Raw genomic sequence first — 23,082 nt, 5'->3', positions numbered from 1 at the left:
AGGCTTGGCTCATGTGAATATTAATCAGGCGACGGTGACGCAGAGAGGTCACTTTTGATGCAACGTCCAATCACATAACGGATAATTAATATTAATGAATTAATGAACGCTCGCATTTGAAGGATTTCTGAGTTCGTGATCTAAGCTGCATGCTGTCATTATATAGTCAGTTTACTTGCAACCTACTTCTAACCGATTGTTAAGCTGAGAATATATATATATACATTCGACAAACAAACTTGATTTTTCAAATAGGCTACAAAAAATAATATCTATTGCAATTGTTCAAACATTAAGAATGTTGTGTCCACATAAATTCATATTAAACTTTTAAATTAAGTGATTTTAGTGTTTTTTTTTTCTCATCTAGGTGAACTGGCATTAAAAAAAATGTCAGGTGGTGCGACGATGATTCATCTTAAAATTAATTCATTTCCTGAACATGCATAACCTTTTTGATAAGTTCTCAGTAATTAAAGTGTTTAGAAACAAAGTATTTACAGTTTTTTTTAGTTTAGTTCTAAAAATGATAGAATTAAAATAAATATAAATAATAACTTATTATTTATAAAAACTCCAAAAAAACAACAACTTTGTTTCTAAACACTTTAATTATTGAGAACTTTTTAAAAAATGTTATGCATGTTAAGGAAATTAATTAATTTAAGGATAAATCACGGTCGCACCACCTGACATGTTTTTATTCATCTAGATGAAAAAACACTAAAATCACTTATTTTAAATTCGAATTAATTTATGTGCACACAACAGTCTTAATATTTGAACAATTGCAATAGAATTTTGTATTTGTCGAAAATCCTTATACGTCATTGACCCATATATATATATTCTCTACTATGTATTATAAACCATATTCTATACCATTTTTAAAATTTTTTTTAATAACTAATCTATTTGTATTTACAGCATTATTTCCCTATTCGGAGTGATTCACAATAGGAATATCATAATAATTAGCCTAAATTAACTAAGTGAAAAGTAGTGCATTTTAGAATTTACAGATTCAACCTTTGATTCATTTACTTTTTAATGTGGCAAGCTGTTTAAGAAAATAAATTTCATTTATCCACAAATTTACATATTCTTGCGAAACAAAGCATCTTCTTTGAAAACAATCCATATTTGCTGTGCTTAATAAAATGTTAAAAGAGCTTGTGGTATATCCATCTTGTGACAATGTTGTGATGTATTAACAGATATCTAGTCAGGCTATCAAAATGATAATTTTGTAAAATTATCAAATTGATGTGATGACAGATATAGTAACTAAAAAAACACACAGAGATAATCAGTGAGTAACAGTATAGATATCTGCTATTTTCATTCAGCAAAATACTCGAGAATTGTATAAAATGCGTAATTATATTATATTATTTAATTGTATTATATTTAGTTATATTTAAGATCATTATTACAATGATTCACTCAAAACAATCAACATTGTGGGTGAAAGACACATAATTTGAATTCCTGCGCATCGCACCCATCAGCTGTTTCTGCATGTTTAGAAGGGTTATGCTGCTATCAGTCACCCTAGGGATTCCTCACAAAGTCCATTTTAGCAGATCTTGTCTCAGTGTCACTGAAGTGTGTGTTCAGATCACTTTTGAGTTTGGATATGTGTGTTCACCACGTTCATGGCCCTCTGTCTGTGTTGGTAAGATAAGCATAAGCATCAAGCAAAGGGAAGCACATTTCCATGCTCATCTCCTATACCATATTCTTACACCTCGTTATACATGTTCACAATGTGTAAATGTTTACCTTGGAGTGATTAATTCAGTTTTTCAGATTGGTCAAAACATCAGCAAGCTATGCAAAACCTTCCAGTGTGTGTCCTCCAGCAGAGCCACAAGAGGGTGCAGGTGCTCCTTTAGAAAGACACTTAGCTCACTGTGAACTTCAAGCAGTTTCTCAATAATGTTGCCACCAAATATCAGTGTGAACCAGACACTGGTCTTCCTGCGATTCACCATCCTAACGGAGGATTTGAAAGAGTCTGTGATATGGAAAGGCATGACCTTGACGAATTTTATAATATTAGCCTCCATACTAATATTCAGTCTCCATACGCTTGGGATTACTTTCATTACAAACCCAAATAGTACATTGCACTCTGCCTGCCTCCAGTGATGCTCCATCCATGCATAAGTAATGGTACACTTTTCAATCCAGATTGTCCTGGAAAAAGCAGTTTATCACCTCAAATATGACCTCTCCAGTAGTTCTTTTGCAAAACAAAATATGCTCATTCTTGGCCTCTTCAAGGCAACCATGTTCTTCCACACTACAACGTCCAGTTGTAATGCAAACTGACTTGCTTGTTTCAGTTAATCTACCATTTGACCAACAATATTAAAGTGCCGCTATAATAACTTCAAATATTACCTTTTGTGTAGTGTGTAGTATCCACCTTATTTTTTCACACAGAAGTATAAGCTGTTTTCTATGAATGTGCGAGGCTTCTGATTCATTGGCTGCTGTATGGAAATAACGAGAAGGATAACAAAGTGCAGTAAAGGGTAGAACTGTTTGCGCTACGAACCAGTTTGTTTATGATTAAGACAATATATTGAAATAATATGGTAAGAAACTATATCAAGCAATTTCAGTTTAGTTGGTTGTGTTGTCGACATGATGCAGTTTTCTGTGCTGCAAAAGCAATATCTATTTGCATACACTTCCAAATGATGAGGATAAAAAGTGAGTGGTTAAAATTACTACAGCAGTATAACCTTTTATTGTGTCCCCATCGTTTTACCGACTGCTTCTCAAATCTTGGCAAGGTCCACACAGGACTTACAAAAACAAAACACTTATCCTCACTCATTCATGCTAATGTAGAGGAATTACAGGTACACTTTATGTTTCTCTTAAAATGCCATTTGTTTCTGATTTTCCATTATCTTCCTTGAAATGATTCTAATTTCAGTTTACTTCAGAAGCATACCTGGACTATAATTCCATTTAAAAAAAACAGGCCAAAAGATGCCCATTTTCCTGTGTGAGTGACCGAGGGTTAGGAGGCAAACACAAGCAAACAACTACAAATGGGTTTTTATTTGAACCTAAACAGAGAACCAACTTACATACAAAACAAAATGAGGTCAAACAAGAGGGGAACAAAGTAAATTTACATTTAGCATATAGCACTGTGAAATCAAGATAAGACCAAACAAGTAAGTAAACATCAACCCATGAATAAAATAAAGATATGCAGACACTAAGAAATAAAGAATAAAGCTTATTATATACTAATGTCATAATTAACCAATAAATATAAAATAATAATGTTAATAAAAATGTTAATGTAAGCACCCTTCAGGTAGAAGTTCACTTGCAGAATGCAAGCTTCTTGAGGGTACAAGTCTGAAGTAGTGAATGTAGGTAAAGGGGTGCAGAGCCAGTGGTGGTTTTGTAGGCAAACATTAATGCCTTGAATTTAATGCGAGCAGTTATTGGTAGCCAGCGCAAACTGATGAACAGAGGTGTGACGTGCATTCTTTTCGACTCATTAAAAATGTATTTTGCTGTCGCGTTCTGGATTAATTGTAAAGGTTTGATAGAACTGGCTGGAAGACCTGCCAAGAGAGCATTGCAATAGTCCAGTCTGGACAGAACAAGACCCTGAACAAGCAGTTGTGAAGCATGTTCAGACAGAAAGGGCCTGATCTTCTTGATGTTGAATAAAGCAAATCTGCAGGACCGGGCAGTTTTAGCAATGTGGTCTGAGAAAGTCAGCTGATCATCAGTCATGACTCCAAGGTTTCTGGCTGTTTTTGAAGGAGTTATGGTTGATGTGCCTAACTGGATGGTGAAATTGTGATGAAACGATGGATAATTACTATACAGACTCTGGCTCCAAATGACGTCATTTTCACAAGATGGCAGCGGCCATACTGAGATGTTTTGGCTTCACTTTTCTATAGTGGAAGATAGTCCATATAGATATAGTCCATCTTTTTTTTATTATTATTTTTTTTTTACGGTCTATGGAACAAATAAAGTTGCCACATTTAATGTTACAGATGAGTCAAGTGAATCCATAGTCATTAGGTTACAAGGAGGTGCAGCCCTTTACCTGAACAGAGACTTGTACCCTGGCTGTGCAGCAAGTGGAAGCAACATTTTTATTAATTATTTTGTTATTTCAACATTATGGCTGCCCTCAAAGGGCCGGTTGTAACTGTAAGACTGTACAGTGGTAAGACTGTACTACTCCTTATTATATTGTTAAATAACTGTCTCTTTATTTTATTATTAATTATTGAAGTTACAAATACTGTATATGCATTTGCATAGATGTAAAAATATATGCTATTGCTCTGTGTTATTTTACCATAAATCCTTTTAATTTATCAGATTAAGAAATTCACATTACTCCATAAATCAAAGTAAATAACAAAGACAAATAACATCAAACACAAGTCATTATATTACAGTTTTTTTTATTATTATTGTTTTTTTTTTACAATCGCTAGGACACATTTCTCAATACTAAAGTCGCTTTTTCAAAACTCTTGACAGTTCTCCTGACCATTTTTCAACTTGACACAGCAGTTCATTTCACATTCAAAATGCACTAAAACTAACAAAACACTTTGTTAGGTTTTTTTTCAACTGCTTACACACATTTTTAAAACTCGTCATGTGACAAACAGCAGCCACAACAGCACTTGTGTTTTTTTGCCTTTTACTCTAAACATTCCCGAATGCATTAACTATATCATGAAATATCTTGATTCTCACCCTTATAGGTAATGTTGATCTAGTGGGCGATGGTCAAAGTAACCTAATAATGTAGGCTAATCTATTAACTATGCATAAAAACCTGTCTGTTTACTTAATTAACAGATCTGGGTGTCATGCCATAATATATTTTAATACGACTGAATTTATATTAATGTGAATTTAACATTGAAAGTTAATGTGAATAAAAACATTGTAAGTTAGGCTACTAATCATAATACTTTCACTGTACAGAAATAGAGCAAAGAACATACATTATCAAAGTATTGACTAGAGATCAAGCACTCTCAAAAACTCCCATTAAAATCACTGAAGCTGTGTACACTATGAAATGAATATCTTACTTACATATTCGTACACACCTTTGCACTTTGTTGTTTCTGACGAGAGAATTTGCCAGAAAGAGCCCGGGCCGATTCCGGCGGAAATGCGGCACTGTCGGCACAGTCTCGGCATCGGTGAGAATATAATGGGCCAGAGCCGTGCCGACTCTACAAAACACTTCTGGCTGACAGACGGCTTTTTCTCCAAGATAATCAGTCAGCCAGCGAGTGAAGAAAACACCAGCATTTTAGAGATGACTCATCTGAACGCCTCTGATTGGTCATTGGCCAGCCCAGCCAGCGAATGCAGATTTGAATTTAGCAGCTGATGATATGACACACTGAATGATCTAATCACGCCAGTGTGATTGTATTAAATATAGATATTAATCGGCTATTTTTTGTATTTTGGAAGCTGCATTCAAAATCCACTTGGCTCAAAAATCTGAGGGGGCACGTGCCCCTCACTTTGAATGGGCATGACGCCTCTGCACACATATAATATTTGTCAATAATGTCTTACTTAGCTAGCCAGGAAAATTAAGTGGCTGGAATTTACATATGTCATACATTTTCAGCAGATTTGGCAGCACTGGCTCTGGACTATGGACTGTTTAGAATCTCCAAAGTCATAAGGGTAATATGGAAAATATGCCATCAAACATTGATTAGGGCTCCAAGCACCAAAGGATCTTGCAGACTGTAAAACAATGTCTCTTTTCAAATACTAGTCTTTATGTGTCTCTTTATGGAAGTATTATTCTATATACTAAAATAGAAAATTATATTGTTTCCTTGTTTTAAATGGAAAGTAATACATTCAGTCATGTCCAGCAACTTGACAAATATGTTTTTCAAAAGGAATGTGAGTGAGATCCTCTCTTATTTTAATTGTCTGTTTTTATAAATGTAATCTTTCGAATCAGGTCTCAGAATGTCCACTCTGTTTTAGGGAAACATGAAAAATGTCAGTAGTAAATCCATATTTAAAAAAAAAAAAAAAAAAATTAAAATGTTGAAACTATGCCATTCTTTATTTGATAAACCTTCTACGTTAGCTTATTTTGTTCAGATATGGTGCAATGACTGACTTTAACTCAGAATGTCCACTGTTTGTCCAAATTATATCTACTGTATATGTTAGGTGAACATCCTGTGTTTGTCTGCCATTTTTGGCAACTGGCTTTATATCCTCTGTTTATTCTGACTACTTACCTTGGGTCAGGTGGTGTGCTTTTATCTCATGCCGGTTTCAGTTCCAGTTTGCATGTATGTAAACCGTATGATCACCATCAGTGTCCACACTGTTATTCAAAAGTGGAAAATGAGAGTAAACACAGTTAAGAAGTTGTGTATTTAGACTTTTAAAGTAAAGTTTTATATATTATGTTCTGTCAAAACCCAGTTCAGACCAAACTTTTTTTAAAAACTTTCAATGAAAATTTATTGGAATGTCAATAATGTATTACTTTAAAAAGTAAACAAAAATCTATTTATTATCTGAAAAAAAAAAATCAATATGAACATTTTATTTACGATTATATTCATTTGTCCAATTACATTTGAGCCCCTGAAAATACGGTGGCTTTGTATAAAAATGGTTGCAATTCATAATATATCATGATATTTTTGTTCAACCTCTTCAATTTCATCTTGATTGTTTCCTTTTAATTCTATTCTGATGGCATACAGACTCAGAATTATGAAAAATTGTGTCCGTGTCCGAATTTATATGAACCTAACTGTATATGGGTTGGTCCGCTTGACCCAGGGTATCAAATGAAAAAGGAATTTTGATTCTAGCCTGTCATTGAGGTCATAGAGATTTGAGCAAAAACATAAAAGTGGATTTAAATTAGAGTTGTGGAGATCACCCTGCCACATTTAGTGTTTCTAGGACTTATTGGTTTGGCATTTAAGGTTAAATAAAAAATACAGTTAGGCTTTATACATCATCTGCTAATTCTAGCTACTTATCTTGGATCTGGTGGTGTGCTTTTATCTCTTGCTTGTTTGCATCTATCTAAACCGAATTTGATGATCATCACCAGAAGCAAATGAAGCTCTCGAGATTGTTCAGGGTTTACTTTAGGACTGTTTAACACTGCTTGGGGGGGGGTTACACTTTATTTTAAGGTGTCCTTGTTACAGTGTAATTATACATTTAAGTACTGAGTAATATTAATTAACTACACGTACTTACTATGTGGGTAGGGTTAGGATCAGGGTTTGGCTTAGGGTTACTTGCATGTAATTATGCATAATTTATTGTTATTATAATAGTAAGTACATGTAACGTGTAACAAGGACACCTTAAAATAAAATGTTACCTTTTTTTTCTGTTCATGGGTAAAAATAATAAGCTTATGGATTTAATATTCGCAACCTTGAAATGACTGGCTCATGTGTGCACCAGCCCACATTGTAGTATTCAACACATCCTAATAGGTAAAGATGACCTTTTTGCAGTCATTCATCTCTCGAAGCCTCGTCGTTGGATCTACGGCACAGTCAGCGGTCTCTCCCTTCTCAAACACGGTTAAGTGTTGTGAGAGCATCCCTGGGTGCTTCGACGGCAATCTCTGGAAGAAGCAATTTCCTCTGAAAGAGCAAAACTTCTAAAAGAGCAAAAACACGCTGGGATTGTGTGATTCGTCATGCCTTTCCGTCCGTGTGTTTCTGGGTGCGGTTGGCATGTCTCGAAGGAAGACCAGCACAAGCGCTGTATTCAGTGTTTGGGCCACGCTCACGCTGAGGCAGCGCTCGTGGATAGTTCGTGCCCCACTTGTGAGGCACTTCCTATCAGCACGTTGCGCTCGCGGCTCGGGTTCTTCGCCAAAAGGCAGGTCCTTCTAGCTCTGGGTATGAGGCCACAGCGATGTGCACTGCGGGAGAGCATGGGGAGAATGGGATAGTTTTGCCGGGCCAATCCCCGCGGGCTTCTCATTCTTCCCTAGCTTCGTGTTTACCGGTCGAGTTTCCGGATGAGTTTGAGAGACTGTCTGTGGGAGGGCTCAATTTCTCGTTCGGGGCTCGTGAGCAGGACGAGCTGTCGATCGCAGCATCGGTGGGTGGGCTTGAGCCATCGGAAGTGGATGACTCAGCTGAGCAGGCCCCTATTAGTGCCGAGTCTCAGTCCGAGGCTGATGCTGAGATGGCAGCCGTGCTTGCCCGGGCAGCCAAGAGCATTGGGCTGGAGTGGTCTCCCCCACCCTGCCCCGAGCGTTCGAGGCTGGATGATTGGTTTCTGGGTGCTGAGCATGACGCTAAGCCACGTTTGGCCCCGGTGCCTTTCTTCCCGAAAGTGCACAAGGAGCTGACGAAATCGTGGAAGGACCCTTTTTCGGCCAGAACACGGTACACCAGCTCCTCTGCCCTCACCGCCCTCAACGGGGGTCCAGCGAGGGGGTATACGGAGGTTCCTCAGGTGGAGAGAGCGATTGCGGTGCATCTCTGCCCGCAAAATGCCGCCACCTGGCGGGCCGCCCGAGACTCCCATCCAGGGCATGTAAGTTCTCTTCGTCCCTAGTGGTGAAGGCTTATACTGCCTCTGGACAAGCTGTGTCCGCCCTGCACGCTATGGCCATCCTGCAGGTCTACCAGGCCAAGGCGTTGAAAGAACTGCACGAGGCGGCCCCAACCCAGAGGTACTGCAGGAACTGCGCTCGGCGACCGACTATGCTCTCCAGGCTTACGAAGGTCACAGCGCAGGTCCTGGGAAGGGCGATGTCTACTATGGTGGTCCAGGAACGCCACCTGTGGCTCAACCTGGCCGAGATGCGCTCAGCTGATTTGGAGTCAGTTTGGCCAGGCACAGGTGGAGCTGTTTGCCTCATCGGAATCGACCCATTGCCAGTTGTGGTACTTCCTGTCCGAGGCTCCCCTCGGCTCAGACGCACTGGCACACAACTGGCCCAGGGACTTACTCAAGTATGCGTTTCCCACAGTGAGCCTCACTGCACAGACACTATGCAAAGTCAGGGATGTGGCCCCTCATTGGCCCAACCGGACCTGGTTCTCGGAACTCGCGCTCATGGCATTAGCTCCTCCCTGGCGAATCCCCCTGAGGAGGGAGCTTCTTTCTCAGGGGAGGGGCACGATTTGGCATCCGCGCCCGGATCTCTGGAACCTTCATGTTTGGTCCCTGGACGCGACCAGGAGGAACTCAGAGACCTGTCACCAGCAGTGGTGAATACCATTACTCAGGCCAGAGCCCCCTCGACGAGGCTGTTGTATGACCTGAAGTGGTGCATTTTCGTAAATTGGTGTTCTTCCCAGGGGAAGTACCCTCGGAGATGTGGTATTGGGTCTGTGCTCTCCTTCCTCCAGGGAGGCCTGGACAGGCACCTGTCTGCCTCAACACTTAAGGTGTATGTGGCCGCTATTGCGGTTAACCACGACACGGTGGTAGGCAAATCGGTGGGGAAGCATGATCTGATTATCAGATTCCTCAGAGGCGCCCAGAGGTTGAACCCTCCGAGGCCACGCCTCGTTCCCTCTTGGAATCTCACTATCACCTTACAGGCCTTACAGGAAGATCCGTTTGAGCCCCTTCAGTCAGTTGAGTTCAGTGCCCTCTCTATGAAGACGGCCCTCCTGACTGCGCTCACTTCCGTCAAGAGGGTGGGGGATCTCCAAGCCCTCTCTGTTAATGAATGATACCTGAAATTCGGGCCGGCAGACTCTCACGTTGTCCTGAGACCTCGGCCTGGATATGTGCCCAAGGTTCCCACCACTCCTTTCAGGGACAAGGTGGTAACATTGCAAGCTATTCCCTTTCAAGAAGGGGACCCGACCTGTCTTTGTTGTGCCAAGTGCGAGCCCTACGCACATACTTAGATCGCACTCAGAGTTTCAGACGTTTTGAACAGCTCTTTATCTGCTTTGGAGGACAGCAGAAGGGGAAGGCTGTCTCCAGACAAAGGATCTCTCACTGGATTGTGAATGCAATCCTAACGGCCTATCGGGCCAAAGGCCTACCCTGCCCTCTGGGAGTGAGGGCTCACTCTACCAGGGGTATGGCTGCAGCAGCAGCCTTGGCAAACGGGGCCTCTCTAGCAGATATCTGTAGGGCTGCAGGTTGGGCTACACCTAATACATTTGCTAGATATTATAATCTACGAATGGAACCAGTTTAGAGTCCTGAACATCAGTTCTTTGACTCAAGAGACTGGTAGGCTGAAGAGCTTGCTGCCAGCACTACTCCCCACTGGGTGGTTATGCGCTTATTCAGTTCAGCTCAAGTTCCTTTATGAACTCTGGACTACTTTTCCATCGTATAGCACTCCACTTAGCGGAGTTCAGTGGAGGAACTCGCTATTAGAACCCATTACGAGGTAAATCCCCTTGAATGAACTCTCGTATTGGGTTAGTGCTTCACAGGTAGCGGCCCCTTGTGTGTATTCTCCACTGACTTACCCTTGAGAATCAGTGTTCCCCTAGACAGATGGTCTATCTGTCAACAGGTTCTGGGTTCTTGGTAGTTCTCCCCTTACGCGGAGCCCACCTCAGAATCTTCCCTATGTGGTATTTTCTCTGTTAGTCCATAGGTGGATATGCACATGTTACCTCCCCATCGGGTAGGATGTAATCTCCGTAGTGCCTTTCCCCCATGGGGGAATAGTCACTGTCCCAATGTTCACCACCAAGATTTTCAGCTGAAAAATATTATGGTAAGTATTACTATAGGGAAAAGGCTAACTGGCTGAGGGGACCTTTGCCTTTAAGACGGCTCTCCCGGATGTTGGAGAGTGAGGTCTTAAGTCTTGGGCGTTGGAAGGTTACGAGGAGGAGAGGTGCATTTGGTCGTGACACGCTGGCTTGTCAACATCTGCGCCCCCGTGGACTCGTGACATAGTTCAGCAGTTGTGGCATTTAGTATAGGGACCCTAGTGTCATACACTCGACACAACGTCGAAGTGAACGACAGAAGGGGAACGTCTTGGTTACGTATGGTAACCCTCGTTTCCTGATGGAGGGAACGAAGACGTTGTGTCCTTCTTGCCACAACCCCGAACTGCCTCTGAGTGGGTTGAGACGCTTCTCGACTCCTCAGAACAGAACGAGTGAGCAGATGCTAAGCTGGCCTATTTATACCCGGATATCCGGGTGTGGCCAGCTATGCAGATTCTGCACACCCAATTTCATTGGCCTTTTCTCAAAGATGTCAGAGGTGTTTGGGCTCCCAAGAGCGACCCCTAGTGTCGTACACTCGACACAACATCTCCGTTCCCTCCATCAGGGAACGAGGGTTACCATACGTAACCAAGACGTTTTTTCCTTATTTCTCAGACATCCAAGAGAGACTCGGAGTAGAGTCTGGTTGTTTAGGCATCTGGTCAGGATGCCTTTTGTACATCTTCAGGTGGATGTGTTCTCAACATGTCCAAACTGGGAAGAGACCCCGGTTCTGAGCTGACCCAGGACATGCTGGAGGTATTATGTCTCTCAGATGGCCTGGGAATGCCTTTGCATTCCCCAGGAGGATGAAAACAGCAGAGAAAACAGGAGATGTTCAGGCCACCCTGGCGAGACAATTACATGGGACCAATTATAAAACAAACTACCAAGGACTACGAAAAACAGAAGAAAACAAGAAATTCTACATAAAAATCCAATTACAAGACTCAGAATTTGTGCAGTACATGGCAAAGTCCTGGGTACGTTTATTTAACATAACCAGTGTTGGGCATGTTACTTTAAAAAAGTAATTAGTTATAGTTACTAGTTACTTCTCACAAATAGTAACTGAGTTAGTAACTGAGTTACATCATTATAAAAGTAACTAATTACCAGGAAAGTAACTATTATGCGTTACTTTTAAAAAAATTCAAATGTCAAATAACTTTGGATGCCCCCAATATTAAATGTGTTAAATTAATGAAATGGACACTAAAAAGAATAAATTATTATTATAAAACATTGTACATTAATCTACACTATTTATCTACTGACACTTAGTATCAGTCAGTCAAGCATTATAATATAATATTATGATAATTTAATATTATATGATGATAGAACTTTAGTAGTTAGAATAACCAAGTATGAAGGCATATTTGTCATCAATATAAAACGCACTAACGATTAATGAGCTTCTGGGTTCATGAATATTAATCACGTTGTCTGCGTTCGCTCAAATTGATTTGCTGAAATCAAAACAGGGACGATAATGTGTGAGCGCCAGCCAATGAGATTGTCGTTTGCGCATTAGCTCCGCCCACTACCAGAGAAACCGGCAGTTCTGAAGCTGAAGAATTCCAGAGGAACTCCGTTATTTTGACAGGAAAATACAACAAAGAATATCGTTTACATGTAGCACGTCAATTCTGCATGTTATGAAATACTCTCTTGCTCTGTATCTTTGTTTGCGTGCGTGTATGTGAGAGAAAGCGACGGCGAGTCGTGCGCCTTCACACTAGAGTTTACGGTACGTCAAATACAGCTACACTGTGCATCCATTCAGATGAACTGAAAAATTAAATTCTAATAATATAATATAGTAACGCCACATTTTATTTTCAGTAACGGTAACGGCGTTGTAACGGAGGAAACAGTAATTCGTTTGATTACTCGTTACTGAAAAAAATAACGCCGTTAGTACCCAGATAGCAAAATTTGTCTGGCCCATCTCTGGGCCACAACCTTGCTTAGCTTCTGGCCCAGTTCTGGCTGGGTCCCCGCCCGAAACTGGCACACACACTGAAAACCGACTCAAACAATTTCCTCTGGCCCAGATGCCCACGCCCTGTAAAATGACTCTTATTTATTGACGTGGCCCAGATCTGGCCCGCATACTGTAGAGTGACTTCTATTATTTTATGTGGCCCAGGTCTGGCCCAGACACTTTAAGCCAGATCTGGCTGAGATTCGGCTTGGTCCCCGGGCCGAATGTGGCCCAGAAACTACTAAATGTAATTCAGCAGTGAAACACAAATACAACCATTTAAAAACATTAAAAAGGCTTTAATTATAAAATTACCAAATACTTTAATATAAATATATATAAACAAATGCACTACAGTATAAACATTCACACTTTTTAAACCACAAAGTAACAACTAAATTAAATTTACTGTATATTTTATATATGAAGAGTTCATTTGCAGAAACAGATAACTTTGTTTTTAACAATTTTTAAAAATCATGTTTTTTCATTGTGCATTCCAATTAATCTCAATCAAACTGCATTCAGGTTATTTTGATTAGGTAAAGAATAACTAATAAATACTTGCTAACTAACACAAAACAAAAACACGATAACAAAAAACATGATTTTTAAAAATATTTAAAAACGGAGTTATCTGTTTTTGCAAATAAACTCTTCATATATAAAACATTATGTGTCATAATTCAGTTCAGTTCTTATCAAATGGCGTCAGTGCAGTCAAGTCAGTAATATTGCTGAATATTAGGTGTCTTCAACCAAGCAAGACAAAAGGCAACAGTGACAAGGAACCCAAACAAGACCCGGCTCAGTCAGGAAACAGTCTCGTCTGGCCAAACGAGTGAATGTGGTGCGATTATTCCAGGCTGCATCACAAGTCAGATTGTGGATTGATATCATTCAGAATATTTCATCCAACTTCTTCTGCATGAAGTAATATCACGCCAGCAGGTGAAGCTGGTAAAAGGGTCTGTGCAGAGGGCTTGTCTGGTTCTCGTAGTCTTTGCTGAGGATCTGTGCTGGGGCCATCAATGAGGTCTTCACAGAGGATCTGTCATCCAGCTGACACGGTCTCCGCTGACAGTCAGGGATGTGTTGTGGTCGTTCCTGGGTGCAGGTCCACCGTCTGGTCTGGATACGGCTGGATCAGCTGATTACTGTAACCTAGGGATAAGGGTGAGACAGTATATAAGCAACTAATATAAGCATTGATGTCATTCTTCTTACAAATTAACAAGTACATTAGATATTATAGGAAGTGTTGCTGCTTACCCTAATTGGTGCAGCATAAAGATCCTTTAAGAGATTTGAATTATAGAAATGTTATTGTGTGTCATGTGTATGGAAGGTTAAAGAGATGGGTCTTTTAAACTCACAGAGTGTGTCTGCCTCCTGAAGTCCACCCTTTTGATCAGCTGGAGCCACCTCTTCAGTCCCCTTGACCTCTATTTCAGCAGCATTGGCTTGAAAGTTTTTTCCAAATTGCAGCCTTGAAATATGTATAAATATATAATTGTAAGGTAATTATTTAATCTTAAGCATTACAGTTTTTTTACAATCATTAGAACCAGACCCAGAATTCGCACCTTATAAGTTTGATGAATGTTCATGCAGCAGCTCAGAATTTCTGTAAAAAATAAAAAAAAAAAATGTCAGATTACATAAAATTTAATCTGAACACTATATATAAATTTGTTTGCTCATAATAATCCCCACCACAGTAAACTAAGTATGATTTTAAATCACATCACACGGCATATCTATGCTTCAAAAGTTTTCATTCACTCTAAAAACTGAACCTGCTCAAGTGCAGCAGACAGATTAGGCCTCTATTGAAGAACAAAAGATGATGCACTTACATTTTACAGCTCTCTCTTACGTGTCTATAGTGTTTTTCTCTGTCAGAGCTTCCCACACGGCAGTGTTACCACAAAATAAATATTATTATTAAATTCAGATTGCACATATTGAATTGTCTTAGCAGGTGTAATGCTACAACAGCGTGCTCAGTTTGATTCACAAACAAATGACTCATTTGAATGGTTAAGTGAATCGAATCAGAGAGTCACTCGTATAGATGTTTATGGCGCCTCCAGCGCAGTCCGACTCTATGATTCAATAACAATCACTCGTTGAAAAGACGAATCGAATGAATTCTAGCAAACAAAATAGAATTTAACTCATTAAAATTTAATTACCTAACATTATCGTGCACTGGATACAGCTCATCGGTTTTCATATTAAAAATTACATATTGTTTTCCTAAAGAGACCGCGCCTGACAGTTAGGCCTATCATCAACACTCAATCCGGGACCGAACGGTTTTTCTGATGCTATTATCATCGCAACCCTAACAGAAACCATCTAAAACCTATACTCTTCGTGGCATTTAAACATCAAACAACACTAGATTGATCATTAAATAACTTAATTTACCAGTTTGCAGCTGAAGATAATTCCTCTTGAGAACTGTGCCCGCCGAAATCTCCTCAGGATTAACCGCCAAATCTTTCTCTCAGGCGGCTTTCATTCTAGCAGCGGCCGGAGACAAAACCAACTCGGCCAATGGTAAATACACACAACTACACCGAAAAGCGGAATTGCCGCACGACAACAGCTTTCAGCCGAGATCGCCCAGAGAGAAAAAGCAGTCTGTCAGCCAGAAGTGTTTTGTAGAGTCGGTGCGGCTCTGGCCCATTATCTTCTTACCGACGTCGTGACTGAGCCGACAGTGCCGCATTTCAGCCAGAATCGGCCCGAGTGTGCTTGCTATCTGGGTAACGCCGTTTATTTATAACGCCGTTATTCCCATCACTGAACATAACTAATAAAGAAAACAAAGCATCAAACACACATGAGAAAAACAAGTGTAAGGTTTTATCCTTTATTTATAAATTTTAGCTTTAGGGAACCAAATCATAGAAATTCGGTTTTGATCTGATTAATTGATATTAATCAAAATGTATAATTTATACCTTATTAACGACTCGACCAGCGAGTATTAATACAGTATATTTTAGCAATTCGGCTTATTGTTGATAATAATACAGAATTGATTGGGAAATTTTTGAGCAACAGGTAACACGATCTATGGCAAATAAAATACAAACATACTCAGATTAAATGTATTTAAATACAAAATACATTAGATTTTTTTCAAAGGTATTTAAATACAAAATACAAAATAGTATTTTGTATTTCAAATACATATTTTAAATACATTTATTTGAAATACTGCCCATCCCTGCCAATCGGTGGTTGGCCGAACACTGTGTAACACCGGTTACTGATACATGCCTTAAGAGTTAGTTATTTACTATTATGCCATGGTCTGTCTGAATACTCTATTCTGATTGGCTGGCAGGTGTTGATTAAATTTGTTGAACTGCACAGGTAGTTCCAGGTCAGTTTAATCACATTCTATATTAATGCGCTTCCTATAAACATTGGTAACCATAATAACATGCAGTTACAATTGAATAGTAATACAGACGAAAATAACCGTCATTTTTATCGTTCGGTCAAATATTGCAGCACAAATATTGTTAACATCTTTAATATGTGAATGATGGGAAATGACCATGGCATAAACGGGATAATCAACGGCTAGCTGTGCATTAAACGATTTGAATGCACTCTGCTGCGCGTCGGGCGGTTCTTCGACTCCACGTCGTGCATTCAAAACGCTTAATGCACAGCTAGCCATTGATTATCCCTTGCTTAGTTATCAACATTTTATTTAAGCGCTTAGGTGGGATCCTGTGAGGATCGTGAGCGGACACCGCCGCTGAACCTTGTGTGCGGACACCGCCGCTGGGCGATCGTGAACGGCCACCGCTGCTGGGACGATCGTGAACGGCTACCGCCGCCTGAACCTTGTGAGCGGACACCGCCTGAACCTTGTGAGCGGACACCGCCTGAACCTTGTGAGCGGACACCGCCTGAACCTTGTGTGCGGACACCGCCGCTTCGGGATCCTGTGAGGATCGTGAGCGGACACCGCCTGAACCTTGTGAGCGGACACCGCCGCTTCGGGATCCTGTGAGGATCGTGAGCGGACACTGCCGCCTGAACCTTGTGAGCGGACACCGCCTGAACCTTGTGTGCGGACACCGCCGCTTCGGGATCCTGTGAGGATCGTGAGCGGACACTGCCGCCTGAACCTTGTGAGCGGACACCGCCGCTTCGGGATCCTGTGAGGATCGTGAGCGGACACCGCCTGAACCTTGTGAGCGGACACCGCCGCTTCGGGATCCTGTGAGGATCGTGAGCGGACACCGCCTGAACCTTGTGTGCGGACACCGCCGCCTGAACCTTGTGAGCGGACACCGCCTGAACCTTGTGAGCGGACACCGCCTGAACCTTGTGAGCGGACACCGCCTGAACCTTGTGAGCGGACACCGCCTGAACCTTGTGAGCGGACACCGCCTGAACCTTGTGTGCGGACACCGCCGCTGAACCTTGTGTGCGGACACCGCCGCTGGAACCTTGTGTGCGGACACCGCCGCCTGGGATCCTGTGAGGATCGTGAGCGGACACCGCCGCCTGGGATCCTGTGAGGATCGTGAGCGGACACCGCCTGAACCTTGTGAGCGGACACCGCCTGAACCTTGTGAGCGGACACCGCCGCTTCGGGATCCTGTGAGGATCGTGAGCGGACACTGCCGCCTGAACCTTGTGTGCGGACACCGCCGCTGAACCTTGTGAGCGGACACCGCCTGAACCTTGTGAGCGGACACCGCCGCTTCGGGATCCTGTGAGGATCGTGAGCGCCACCGCCGCTGGGCGATCGTGAACGGCTACCGCCGCCTGAACCTTGTGAGCGGACACCGCCGCTGGAACCTTGTGTGCGGACACCGCCGCCTGAACCTTGTGAGCGGACACCGCCTGAACCTTGTGTGCGGACACCGCCGCTTCGGGATCCTGTGAGGATCGTGAGCGGACACTGCCGCCTGAACCTTGTGTGCGGACACCGCCGCTGAACCTTGTGTGCGGACACCGCCGCTGGGCGATCGTGAACGGCCACCGCTGCTGGGACGATCGTGAACAGCCACCGCTGCTGGGACGATCGTGAACGGCCACCGCCGCCTGGGATCCTGTGAGGATCGTGAGCGGACACCGCCTGAACCTTGTGAGCGGACACCGCCTGAACCTTGTGAGCGGACACCGCCGCTTCGGGATCCTGTGAGGATCGTGAGCGGACACCGCCTGAACCTTGTGTGCGGACACCGCCGCTGGGCGATCGTGAACGGCCACCGCCGCTGGGCGATCGTGAACGGCTACCGCCGCCTGAACCTTGTGTGCGGACACCGCCGCCTGGGATCCTGTGAGGATCGTGAGCGCCACCGCCGCTGGGCGATCGTGAACGGCTACCGCCGCCTGAACCTTGTGTGCGGACACCGCCGCTGGGCGATCGTGAACGGCTACCGCCGCCTCGGGAACCTTGTGAGCGGACACCGCCTGAACCTTGTGAGCGGACACCGCCGCTTCGGGATCCTGTGAGGATCGTGAGCGGACACCGCCGCCTCGGGAGGATCGTGAGCGGCCACCGCCGCTGGGCGATCGTGAACGGCTACCGCCGCCTGAACCTTGTGAGCGGACACCGCCTGAACCTTGTGAGCGGACACCGCCGCCTCGGGAGGATCGTGAGCGGACACCGCCGCCTCGGGAGGAACGTGAGCGGACACTGCCGCCTGAACCTTGTGAGCGGACACCGCCTGAACCTTGTGAGCGGACACCGCCGCCTGAACCTTGTGAGCGGACACCGCCTGAACCTTGTGTGCGGACACCGCCGCCTGGAACCTTGTGTGCGGACACCGCCGCCTGGGATCCTGTGAGGATCGTGAGCGGACACCGCCGCTTCGGGATCCTGTGAGGATCGTGAGCTGACACCGCCGCCTCGGGAGGATCGTGAGCGGACACCGCCGCTGGAACCTTGTGTGCGGACACCGCCTGAACCTTGTGTGCGGACACCGCCATTTCGGGACGATCGTGAACGGCTACCGCCGCCTCGGGAACCTTGTGAGCGGACACCGCCTGAACCTTGTGAGCGGACACCGCCGCCTGAACCTTGTGTGCGGACACCGCCGCTGAACCTTGTGTGCGGACACCGCCGCTGAACCTTGTGTGCGGACACCGCCGCCTGGAACCTTGTGTGCGGACACCGCCGCTTCGGGATCCTGTGAGGATCGTGAGCGGACACCGCCGCCTCGGGAGGATCGTGAGCGGACACCGCCATTTCGGGACGATCGTGAACAGCCACCGCTGCTGGGACGATCGTGAACGGCCACCGCCGCTGGAACCCTGTGTGCGGACACCGCCGCCTCGGGAGGATCGTGAGCGGACACCGCCGCCTCGGGAGGATCGTGAGCGGACACTGCCGCCTGAACCTTGTGTGCGGACACCGCCGCCTGGGATCCTGTGAGGATCGTGAGCGGACACCGCCGCTTCGGGATCCTGTGAGGATCGTGAGCGCCACCGCCGCTGACGATCGTGAACGGCTACCGCCGCCTGGAACCTTGTGTGCGGACACCGCCGCTGAACCTTGTGTGCGGACACCGCCATTTCGGGACGATCGTGAACGGCTACCGCCGCCTGGAACCTTGTGTGCGGACACCGCCGCTGGAACCTTGTGAGCGGACACCGCCGCTGAACCTTGTGTGCGGACACCGCCGCTGAACCTTGTGTGCGGACACCGCCGCTGGAACCTTGTGTGCGGACACCGCCGCTGGAACCTTGTGTGCGGACACCGCCGCCTGGGATCCTGTGAGGATCGTGAGCGCCACCGCCGCTGACGATCGTGAACGGCCACCGCTGCTGGGACGATCGTGAACAGCCACCGCTGCTGGGACGATCGTGAACGGCCACCGCCGCCTGGAACCCTGTGTGCGGACACCGCCGCCTCGGGAGGATCGTGAGCGGACACCGCCGCCTCGGGAGGATCGTGAGCGGACACCGCCGCCTCGGGAACCTTGTGTGCGGACACCGCCGCCTGGGATCCTGTGAGGATCGTGAGCGCCACCGCCGCTGGGCGATCGTGAACGGCTACCGCCGCCTCGGGAACCTTGTGAGCGGACACCGCCGCCTGGAACCTTGTGTGCGGACACCGCCGCTTCGGGATCCTGTGAGGATCGTGAGCGGCCACCGCCGCTTCGGGGCGATCGTGAACGGCTACCGCCGCCTCGGGAACCTTGTGAGCGGACACCGCCGCCTCGGGAACCTTGTGAGCGGGCACCGCAGCTAACTCCACCCTGAAAGCTGAGCCGCTCAACTGCAGAGCCAGGTTGATGTAGTCCTCCAGCGATTCCTCTGGGGCCCAGTATGGCATCATGGATTTAAAGGGGTCGGCCAGGCCTCCCCAGAAGATGACCATGAGGCAGGTCTTCTCTGTAGCCGACTGGCGAGCCATTCCCACAAAGTCCCCGGCATAATCCTCGATGGTCCGGTCTCCCTGCCGGATATCGAGGAACTTCCCTGCTGGACCCATGTGTGCTGGTGAAATTCTGTCACGGCACGGAATGTGCACGGCAAGAACAAGGTCTGGGTCCAAATGCAGGGAAAAAACTAATTTAATAGTCAACGAAAAAGCCAACAGGGCAAAAACAAAACAGATTAAGGAGTGGGATACATAAAACGGCAACACAGTGCATGTATCCCCAGAGTCTGACAGCAACTACAAATCACAACAAACAATTATAATTTCACCAGACAGAGTAGCGGGAGTGAGGTGTATAAATAGTCCATGGTGATGGGGAACAGCTGGGAGTGTGATGAGTGGCAGGTGTGTGGAGTAATCGCAATTGAGTCCGGGAAGACGGGAAGTGGCGACCTCTGGTGGTGAGAGGGATCATTGCAGACCCGGACTCATGACAAAATTAAAGAAAACTTTTTATGTTGCTAAGTTTGAAAACTGTAAACCTTGCTTCTACGGCAGTGCTGAAAAAACATGTTGGGATATTACAACTTATGAGGGATTCAAAACAGGAAGTGCTGTCCCGAATCTAAAAGTTTCATTTCTCTTGAATAAGGACAACTTTAAATTACTCCAGTGGAAGAAATCTTCATATGGAGAGATTCCACCTTTGGCAGTGGAGACTTGTAATGGTTACTTTATTGCTAGAGATGATTTGGGGTTCGGCTATATGACCGAGAACAGTTTAATGGTGCTTGGCAATACAAAACAGGGCACCACAGAAAATGAGGTTCTCACCCTAAATCATGATATAAAAGGGCACCATTTAACCATTACTGAGTATAACATTTCACAGCTTCCAACAGAAACTGTGATCCAGCCAAACACCAGGTGAAGCTGGACCAAGGCATCGATAAAACAGTTTCTTTCCTAAAGTCCCGTACACATACAATTGGAGGGACAGGAGAGATCTCGTTCAGTGGTAAGGTTCCACTTTTAGCAAGTTTGGGAGGAAAGCTTGGCTTGAAATATGACTATAGTCGCCTCAAATCTAAGACCACATCCACAGTTGAGAAAAGCCTGCATTCAGTGAGTATGGAGGTGCAGGTTCCTGCCAACCACATTTGCAGCATCGACGTTAAAAGCAATACCTTCACAGCTGAAGTCCCGTACACATACAATTGGAGGGACAGGAGAGATCTCGTTCAGTGGTAAGGTTCCACTTTTAGCAAGTTTGGGAGGAAAGCTTGGCTTGAAATATGACTATAGTCGCCTCAAATCTAAGACCACATCCACAGTTGAGAAAAGCCTGCATTCAGTGAGTATGGAGGTGCAGGTTCCTGCCAACCACATTTGCAGCATCGACGTTAAAAGCAATACCTTCACAGCTGAAGTCCCGTACACTGGCCAGCTCACTAGAATATACAACAACAATGAAATACGCAGAACCTTGATCAATGACATCTATAGTCATCAGGAAGTAGCAGAAATCCAAGCACTCGTGAATCCCTGCACTCCACTTTCAGATGGAAAGAAATGTTAGGCAATCCCAGTAATACAAAATGAATGAAGTATATGTTCACCAGTATGTCATGTTGTGCTCTCTGATCACAAAATTCCTCAAGAATCACCAATAAATTGACTTTAAGCAGACTACTAGTTCTTTCCTTGGTCTGTTTTATTAATTAAGTCATTCCTTATTTTAGAGTTGACTAGCTTGAATGCTGAAGAATTGACTAAAAGAACTTTCACAGTTTTTTGCAATTGCTTACACACAAAATCTTTACTTGTCATACAATTTCTGAAACCTTGTAGGGAGTGAAATTATTTCCTTATGAAATTAACTCCTCATGAAGTCAAAACTCAGGAACTCACAGATGCCATGCAATAAAACCATAAAACTTATCTGGGGAAGGGATCTCCAAAGAACGCAAACACCACCTCTCTCCGTGCTCACGACCCCATTCTCTCTTTTTCCCCAAAAGGCTTCACTCAAAGTTCATTAAGAATAGATATATACCTATCATATATCTTGTGAACCCGTTGTTTTTCACCTTCATGTTTGGTATCATTTTAAAGGTCTCTGTGCGATGGGTAAATTGGTCTCAATTTCACAGTAGTCACTTGCATTATGAGAAATATTGAAAACTTTTGTAGAATCGTATTCTACTGAGGAGGGGGTGTGTCCCCCTTTAGGGGTCTGCAGGAATGTTTATCCATCTTCATCCAGGTGCAACCCTGGAGCACCAGAACCAAAATGTATTTTATGTTTTTACAACTGATCTGAAGATTTCTTTGTGTTTCTTATTTGGGTGTATAAGGGAAGTGACAAAACACTACTTAGGAATTTCTGTAGTCAGAAAACCCCATGCAGTGTGTGAGGGTCTCTGGAGCTCTCGCTGCTGTGTTTCTCTCTGCTGTCAAGTATGATTAAAAAATGAAATTGTGTTAAACACATTGTGACCATAAAGCACACTGTATAGTTGTTTGTGCTACTACATGAGCACACAGGCTAGTTAAGTTTATTCTCTGAAACATCTGAGTGCTTTGCTATGCATTTTAGACCGTGTGTCTTGTGGTTAAATTAGGATAACTGTTACATGTGTGACTATGTTAATTTTTTTTGTCTCCTGCATAGGTCACTTGGCTATTTCCCATATAGCCACAGTATCTATGTACAGGAGCAGGGTTGCAATGTGATTCACAATTGCATTATCCTTTCTAAATTGGCTTCTTATTATTTAATTATGCAATTGGCATGACACGTTTTTACCTGATTATTAATAAATTGTTATATTTGATTTATTCTCAACTCTTCTGAAATCATTAATGACTATTAAGCTGTGAGGAGGCTTTTGTTACCGCAAATCTACGGCCAGGATAGGTCAAACTGAAGGCTCATGAATGAACGG

The 23,082-nt window shown here is 44.1% G+C and overlaps 1 protein-coding gene and 1 long non-coding RNA gene across 2 annotated transcripts; one reads left to right on the top strand and one right to left on the bottom strand.

Moving 5' to 3' along the window:
* Window positions 1-13,752: 13,752 nt before the first annotated feature.
* LOC131527691 (uncharacterized) lies at window positions 13,753-15,272 on the bottom strand. Its single transcript, XR_009267720.1, has 4 exons — window positions 15,196-15,272; window positions 14,346-14,386; window positions 14,136-14,248; window positions 13,753-13,923 (listed from the first exon to the last, which is right to left on the bottom strand). It is a non-coding gene; the product is annotated as an uncharacterized LOC131527691 (long non-coding RNA).
* A 5,234-nt stretch (window positions 15,273-20,506) lies between these two features.
* On the top strand, window positions 20,507-21,743 carry LOC131527096 (natterin-3-like). The gene is given in 4 exon segments (XM_058755958.1): window positions 20,507-20,595; window positions 20,693-21,012; window positions 21,015-21,157; window positions 21,387-21,743. Coding segments are annotated over 4 exon segments (879 nt in total). The 3' UTR covers window positions 21,714-21,743.
* Window positions 21,744-23,082: the final 1,339 nt, after the last annotated feature.

Source organism: Onychostoma macrolepis, chromosome 20, assembly GCF_012432095.1.
Source record: "Onychostoma macrolepis isolate SWU-2019 chromosome 20, ASM1243209v1, whole genome shotgun sequence".
NCBI classification, from domain to species: Eukaryota; Metazoa; Chordata; class Actinopteri; order Cypriniformes; family Cyprinidae; genus Onychostoma; species Onychostoma macrolepis.
The sequence above is the reverse complement of the archived record's forward strand: the minus strand, read 5'-3'. Positions and strand labels throughout refer to the sequence as shown.